Below are 7,846 nucleotides of genomic sequence, written 5' to 3'. Positions count from 1 at the left end.
CAGGAATTACCCCCATTTTACAAATGAGGCAACTGCCTGAGAGGCTTGGATCCAAAGTGCCCTCAGGTCAGCTCAGATAGGGCATCCCTGGGCCAGGGGCTGTGTCTCCTCCCACAGACTCGTAATAATACCAAGAGAGCTGGGGCTCCCGCAGGACCACGCTGTACCTGGGGGTGGGTGTAGCCCTGAATCTCTCCACCTTCTCCCAGGGCCTCAGGAATGCTGGGTGGGGGGCCAGAGCCGCCTCAGGCTCCAGGCCTGTGGAGCCTTGTTCCAGGCCCTTTCTGGCTCTCAGGGCTGGGTTCTCCGGACTCCCCCCAAGAATGAGCTCAGCCGCCTAATTGCGGTTGAGGATGGAGGATCACCCTACCCCGGGGCTGTGGCTCCAACACCACCTTTGTTTCTAACAGACAATGGACAGCTAAGAGGCCATCTGCCCAGGCCAGGCTTTGGCATGGAGGGGGCCCAGGGGATGCACTTGGTGTGTCCAGCCTGAGCCCCAGGCCCTGGGTGCTGGTACAGAAGCAAATTACATAGCTGGAGTTTTGGCTCTGACTTCAATGGCCTGGGGCCCAGCCCCTCTTTAGCCTGGCTATAAAGGGCTGCCTGGGGTCTCTGTTCAGACCAGGCCTTACTCCTGAGTTTCGGACACCATGGCTGCCACCACCACCAGCATCTGCCAGTTCTCCTCCTCTGGCTCCGTCAAGGGCCTGTGTGTGCCTGGCGGGGGTTTCTCGCGGATATCTTCCTTCCGTGTTGGGGGTGCCTGCCCAGCCCCCAGCCTCCTGGGAGCTGGCAGCAACATGTCAATGTCCTCGTCCCGCTTCTCTGCAGGCTTGGGGGGTGGCTACACCGGGGGCTACACCTGCAGCCTGGGTGGGGGCTTCGGCTCCAGCTTTGGTGTGGCGGAAGCCCTGCTGGGGGGCAGCGAGAAGGAGACCATGCGGAATCTCAATGATCGCCTGGCCTCCTACTTGGAGAAGGTGCGCGCCCTGGAGGAGGCCAACGCTAACCTGGAGGTGAAGATCCGGGACTGGTACAAGAAGCAGGGCCCCGGGCCTGCCCGTGACTATAGCTCCTACTTTAAGACCATTGAGGACCTTCGAAGCAAGGTGGGTGCTCCCTGCCCTCTGTCCTTAGTGCCTGCTTCTGACTCATACCCGCCCTACTTTGGACCTTTGTGAACATTTCTCCTCCACCCTAGGTCTCCATCCTTCCTTCCTTCCTTCCTTCACTCACGCTCTCACTTGCTCTGAAACCCAGCCTTGTGCTAGTCAGTGGATCCAGGCCTGGAGGACATCCTGTGCAGGGAGGTTGTTCGGAGTTCTCCCTTTCTCTGGGAGGGTATTTGGGCTGAGCTATGGAGGAGTGGGCAGGGAAGGCTTCAGAACCTTGGGGGCAGCAGGTGGCATTCCAGGTATAGAGATCAGCATGGGCAACGGCACAGAGGTGGGAAAGAGACGGTGTGGCTGCTGAGAGATGAGGATGAATGTCTCCTTCTCACTGTCCCATTCTCCTCTGGGTTTGGCCCTCTGCCTGCCTCACCTCCTCCAGGCTGTCCTCCTGGATGGATGCCTTTTATCCTCAGATCTTGGGGTCCCTTCCACACTTTGAGGTTCAGTCTGTGCTCTGTTCATTGTACTGATTTCTCTGAGGCTGGCGTGTTCTCACAGCTGCTTTCATTGTGGGTCCTTCTCACTCCCTCCATGATGGTCACTCAGTGGGTCCCTAAGGGCAGGGGCTGACTCTTCTTGCAGATTGTTGGTCGGGGGGTGTCCCTGAGGAAAGGAGCTATGTCTTCCCACTTAGACTGGAAGCTCCCAAGTGGAGAAATTTCTCTAGCTCAGTCTGATGAAGAAAAACACATACTTACACATACATTCATAACCTCTATGAACATGACCTTGGCATTCTGTAAATGTGCACCTGGGTCTTTTGCCCAAATCTTGCCCCTGGAGGGTCCTACAGGGCTGCAGCCTCCAGAGGCAGGTGAGAGGTCAAAGAGGGGCTGGAGCCAGGCTTGGGGAAAGTGGGGCTGGGGGCTGGCTGGGCCGGCATCAGCCCACTCAGTGTCCTGGTGCAGAACCAGGCCTGCTGCTGCCCTGCAAGGGGCTTTGCCAGCTCTTGCCTGGGCCCTCCACCAGGAAGGGAACTCCTGCAATTGCCCCCTGGAAGTGGAGCTACTGGGAGTGCCAGATCAGATACTAGGCTTGGTCTGGACAGCGGGGAACCCAGGGGAGCCCTGGTGAGTCAGTGTTCCTAAGCTTTGGGGTGAGCCAGCTTCTCACTGCCAATCCCCAGGGCAGGGCACCCTAGGCCTCCGAGTCACTGCCCCACAGGAGTTTTCACCACCGCCCCTCACTGGGCCCAACCAGCCTCCTGAGCAGGGAGGTTGGTAAGGGGTGGGTGTGCAGGCTGCAGACATGCCCACTGAGGCCCTGGGGTGGGTAACCACCTCTGGGTTTGCCCCTCTACCTGCCGCGCCTCCTCCAGGCAGTCCTCCTGGATGGATGGCGCTTGCCTTTTATCCACAGCTCTTGGGGTCTCTTCCACACTTTGAGTTTCAGTCTGTAAAGGGAGCCTGACCCAGGGCTGCTTCTCAGGACTTAGGGCCTTGAACCGGCTCTGAGGAGCCAGATGAGTTTTTTTGGGGCTGATTTGCCTGCCGGGGCTGCCCCCTCTTACATCCCCTAAACTTCAGCCCTCGGCCTTCAAAACTTCCAAATTCTACCCAGCTCATCTGCCACCTTGACCAAGACCTCTTCTCTGCTTCTTCTGGGCAGAGTGGAGGGGCCTCTCCCTCCTCCCACCCCCATGGCCCTTGATTGGGGCTTCTCTTGGGTATTTCTCACAACAACAGTGACAGCAGCAGTTATAACCAACCCTCTGCTCCTTCTAGAGCCCCTCCCTTCCCTGTTGTCATTTAAACATCCTAGAGGACTCTGTGGGGAAAGAAAATTTTGCCTTAGGTTTGAGGTGGGGCCGGCATAACTTTATTAATTAATTAATTAAACTCATGTTTCCTGGGGGGTGACTCTGGGCCAGGCACTGAGCCCAGAGCCAGGGATTCCAAGGAGAATGAGACAGGCATGGCCTTGTTCCTCTGGAGCTCAGAGTTCAGTGGAGGAGGAAAAAAACCCCACACAAAACAGCCATGTAAAAAATTGCAATTGGGTGAAGTACTGTGTAAGAGAGATGGGCTAAGACAGGGAATCAAAGAGGGCTTCCTGGAGGAGGTGGCCCTGAGCTTAGAGGTGAATTTAGTTGGGGAAGATGGAGTGAGGTCCAGGCAGCTTGGTGGGAGAGGGGTGCACGTGAGTCTCTCTTCTGGCATCATGGGTATCATGCCCCACCACTCGTGAGCCCCATAGCAGGGTGCTCAGAGGAGGACACCACAGGGACCCTCGTCTCCCTCACTCTGGCCCACTCTTCAAAGGGCTGCAAGAGGGGTGTTGCAAGGCCTTCCCAGGGCTGCCGAGGTGCTTGCTCACCAAGCCCACCATGTCCCACAGATCCTGGCAGCCACCATCGACAATGCCAACTTGGTGCTGCAGATTGATAACGCCCGCCTGGCGGCTGATGACTTCCGCACCAAGTGAGTCTGGGCCTCCGGGGTGGCTCAGGGGGCTGGTGGTGGGTTTGGTTCTGTTTCCCACAGAGGCCCCTGTGTGTACGAGGGGTACCCCATGGCTCGTGCTTCTTTGCCTCCCTGGCTCCCAGGTACGAGATGGAGCTGAACCTGCGCATGAATGTGGAGGCCGACATCAACGGCCTGCGCAGGGTGCTGGACGAGCTGACCCTGGCCAGAGCTGACCTGGAGATGCAGATCGAGAGCCTGAAGGAGGAGCTGGCCTACCTGAGGAAGAACCACGAGGAGGTGAGGCCAGCTCGGAAGTGCAGGAGAAACCCACTTGGGAACAAGCAGAGTTGGGGCCCCCAAATCTTCCTGGACCAGGGCCATGCTCTCCATTCAGTTTCCATCTCTGGCGGGCTCCTAGCCTGACCCTGGGAGACCCTCAGAGGGCCCTGGTTGAGACCTGGAAGGCCTTCTCCTCCCAAAGATACTTCCTTTGTCCCTAGAGGCAAGGACTACCGTGTGGTGGCAGTTAACTATCTAATGGGTGAATCAGTCTAAGAACACGCATGCTAATTATTATAATTAATTATAATAGTGATAGTCATAACAACAGCGAACATCTGCCCAGCACATTAAAAGTGATTCACAGCAATTATCTCAGCTGATACTGGTAGCATCGCTGGGAGAAAGAAGTAAGTTCCTCCCTTTACCAGTGAAGAAACTGAGGCTCAGAGAGGTTAAGGGATTTATCCAAGGCTGCACAGGTGTCTTCCCTCAGCTCTGCCTGAGCCATATCTGCACCATCTCTGACTCCACCACTCTGCCACTTCTCCCACCTCCCAGGGACCCCAAGGCTCAACCCAAGGATGGGGTTCCAAGACCCTGCAGGGAGATTCATGAGCCTCATGGCTTCCTTCCCGTTTGACCTCTGGGCTGGCCTGACTTGAGGGAGCCTAATCTCCAAGTAGCAGGAGTCCAGGAAGTGTCTCCACTTGGCTTTGAGGCTGGTTGTAGGGATTGCACCCCCTGCCCCCAACAGATTCACGTTTCCTAAAGAGATCTGACTGCCTCAATACTGACAGGAGGCTGCCTTCCCTGAGTACATGCTGCATGGTTGGCAGTGGGGGGCAAGGCAAATCTGGGTGGTGAGTGAGGTTGTCCTGGCTCATCCCCCATAGTATTGGGCTGTTGCCATCTCTCCTGCCCCAGCGCACACCGGGATTGGGCGAAGTCCACCCCCCAAATGTGTGTCAGGGGGATTGTCGATATTCACAGCCCTGCATGTTTGAGACATGAAGACATCTGCCTCTTTCTTCAGGGTTTGGAGCCATTGGCTTGTCTGTGTGTCTGTCTGTCCTCTGCACCCATCTCCCTGAGGCAGAGAAGGCAGCCCCAGGGACTCTCCCCGGGATGGCCCTGAGTGAGCTCCTGCTCCCCTCTCTGCCCAGGAAATGAATGCCCTGTGAGGCCAGGTGGGCGGGGACGTCAACGTAGAGATGGACGCCGCCCCCGGTGTGGACCTGAGCTGCATCCTGAACGAGATGCGCGACCAGTACGAGAAGATCGCGGAGAAGAACCGCAAGGACGCCGAGGACTGGTTCTTCAGCAAGGTGGGTGGCCGGCGCAAGCAGGTGTGCACACGTGTGTGTGCATGTGCTGTGTGCTGAGCACGGGCTGGAAAATTACAGATCCACAGATTGTGGATTTCCAGCTGGAAGGACCTTTGGAAACCAGTTGGACCAACCCCTCACGTTTAGGGGGAGATTGTGAGGCTCAGAGAGGCCTCACACGCACACACAGCCCTTCACTGTGGCCTGGGGAGCGGGTCCAGATCTCCTGACCCTATAGGGCGTCTCCCAGCCTGGGCATTCGTAGTATCTGTGTGTTCAGGTGCAGACTCATGCCCTCAGTAAGCACAAACTGAGCAGCTGCAGTTCCCCGGGCAGTGACAGGCACACAAAGAGTAGAACCCAGGGCCTGCACTTGAGTCCTGTCTGCAGCCCAGTAATGAAGCACATACGGCAGAGCAAGTGAATTCTGCAGTCTGGGCACAGAGGGTGTCTGTGTGCAGTGGGCTTGGGGCCCCACAGAGAGCAGGGAGGGTCAAGTCTGAGAGGTCCCACCCTGTCCCACCTTGGCCAGTGTCCTCAAGCCCCTGGGGCCCACCTTGCCTTCCAGACAGAGGAGCTGAACCGCGAGGTGGCCACCAACACCGAGGCCCTGCAGAGCAGCCGGACAGAGATCACAGAGCTGCGCCGCTCTGTGCAGAACCTGGAGATTGAGTTGCAGTCCCAGCTCAGCATGGTAGGGCCTCTGTCCCCTCCCTGCCCTGGACCTGTCACCCCAGGCTGGGCCCCACCTTGTGCACCCCAATTTGGATGACCAGAGACTCCTTGCCTGCCACTTCACACTTTGCCCCACTTACCGCCCCACCGCCCTCACCCTTCTGGGGGCTCCACTGTAGGGAAGGGTCCCAGCTCCGTCTCACCCACCACCTGCACCTTGGCCCACAGAAAGCATCGCTCGAGGGCAGCCTGGCGGAGACCGAGGCACGCTATGGGGCCCAGCTGGCTCAGCTGCAGGGGCTTATAAGCAGCATTGAGCAGCAGCTGTGTGAGCTCCGCTGTGACATGGAGCGGCAGAACCATGAGTACCAGGTGCTGCTGGATGTGAAGACACGGCTGGAGCAAGAGATCGCCACCTACCGCCGCCTGCTGGAGGGCGAGGATGCCCAGTGAGTCGGGGGCACCTGGCAGGTGCGCGATTGGCTGGGGTGGCTTCACCCAGGGAGGGTCGGCACCAACCATGGCCAGGAGGAGAGGTGGAGGTTTGCAGGAGATGAAGCTGAGAACATTGGCTGGGCTCGACTAGATGGTGTAGGCACTGGGGTGGCACGGGGGTGGGGAGGGGATTTTGTGCAGAGATGGGTGCGATCATTAAGGTATCTCAGAACATTCACTGTAGCCACAGAGGGAGAAATGCATCCAAGGGGGCAGGGTGGAGGTCAGGGAGACCTGTCAGGAGACAGGAGCAGGGAGTCAGGCCAGAGAGGTCCTGCTAAAAGGTGGGGCAGAGGGCAGGGAAGGGGAAGTGGTGCACAAAGAGGATGTGTGATAGCTAAAAACAGCAGGGCTGGATGCCTGAAAGCGCGGGCGAGCGTGGCTCGCAGGCAGGGCTCAGTAAACGCTGAGTAAGCACACGAAGGAGTGGGTAATAATGACTCTAGGTTTCTGGTTCCAGTGACGGTGTGGTTGACTGGGATGGGTGGCAATCTGGTTCGGAGCTGGGAGGGTGATTAGGCTAGTGTAAATGGGCTGAAAATGTCCTGGAGCCTCCAAGCTTAGTCACACAGTCCATCTTTTTTGCTTCTTGACAATGGCTAAGTCCATCTGTAGTTTAACCACAGTCTCTCCTTCTTTAATTAAGTCTACTTGTTGGGCCCTTCAGGGTATGAAAATCCACTTGCTCAGCTTCTCCTTGTAAATCCCTGGCTGGCCGCAACGTGCCTCTAGGCCTTCTGTTAGGGTAGCCCCTTTCCTTCGTTTTGCCCCCTGGGCCTGTGCCCTTTGACCCTGTGGCCCCCATTCTTTTCTGTGTACTCCCAGCTGTGATTTCTCTCCAGTTTGCTGGGACCTCTCTCCCCTCACCCCAGCCTCCCCAGCTGCTCCTCCTCCCAGGGGGCTGGACTCCCAACTGGCACCCCTGAGCTGACAGGTCCCCCTCTTCCTGCAGCCTGGCCACCCAGTACTCCTCGTCCTTGGTCTCACAGCCCACCCGGGAAGGTAAGAGCCTACCCTGTCCTGCCCAGGGCCGGTGGGGAGAGGCTGAGGACCCTCCTGTGTGGGAGGCTTAGAGAGGGCCTCCAGCCTGAGGCTCCCTGTGCCTCTCTCCTCCTCTGCCCGCAGCCACGATAACCACTCGTCAGGTGCGTACCATCGTGGAGGAGGTCCAGGATGGCAAGATGGTCTCCTCCCGTGAGCAGGTCCACCGCTCCACCCACTGAGGCCCCTTTCCACCTGTGACAGCCCAGCCTTGAGGGTCAAGGGGCAGCCGTCGCCTCCAGCTCCCAGCTCGCTACAGCCAGCCCCCACATGCCCGTCTGGGCCACTGCCTAAGAGCTGTTGCCTTTCTGTGTCTGCTTCCCACCGCCCCTCACCGAGGGGACCTCCTGGTTTGGCCCCAGTGACTGCAATTAAAGCTTTGCATGAAGTTCAGTGCCTCCTGTGATTTTGTCTGGTCATTGGCTTGAGTGATGTGGGCTGAGGGATG

The 7,846-nt window shown here is 58.0% G+C and overlaps 1 protein-coding gene across 1 annotated transcript; it reads left to right on the top strand.

Annotated features, from left to right (window-relative positions):
• Positions 1 to 788: 788 nt before the first annotated feature.
• LOC105094058 (keratin, type I cytoskeletal 42-like) lies at positions 789 to 7,580 on the top strand. Its single transcript, XM_064496072.1, is given in 9 exon segments — positions 789 to 1,112; positions 3,513 to 3,595; positions 3,721 to 3,877; positions 5,026 to 5,187; positions 5,756 to 5,881; positions 6,091 to 6,311; positions 7,200 to 7,202; positions 7,292 to 7,359; positions 7,483 to 7,580. Coding segments are annotated over 9 exon segments (1,227 nt in total). The 5' UTR covers positions 789 to 803.
• Positions 7,581 to 7,846: the final 266 nt, after the last annotated feature.

This window comes from Camelus dromedarius, chromosome 16, assembly GCF_036321535.1.
Source record: "Camelus dromedarius isolate mCamDro1 chromosome 16, mCamDro1.pat, whole genome shotgun sequence".
Lineage (NCBI taxonomy): Eukaryota > Metazoa > Chordata > Mammalia > Artiodactyla > Camelidae > Camelus > Camelus dromedarius.
The sequence above is the reverse complement of the archived record's forward strand: the minus strand, read 5'-3'. Positions and strand labels throughout refer to the sequence as shown.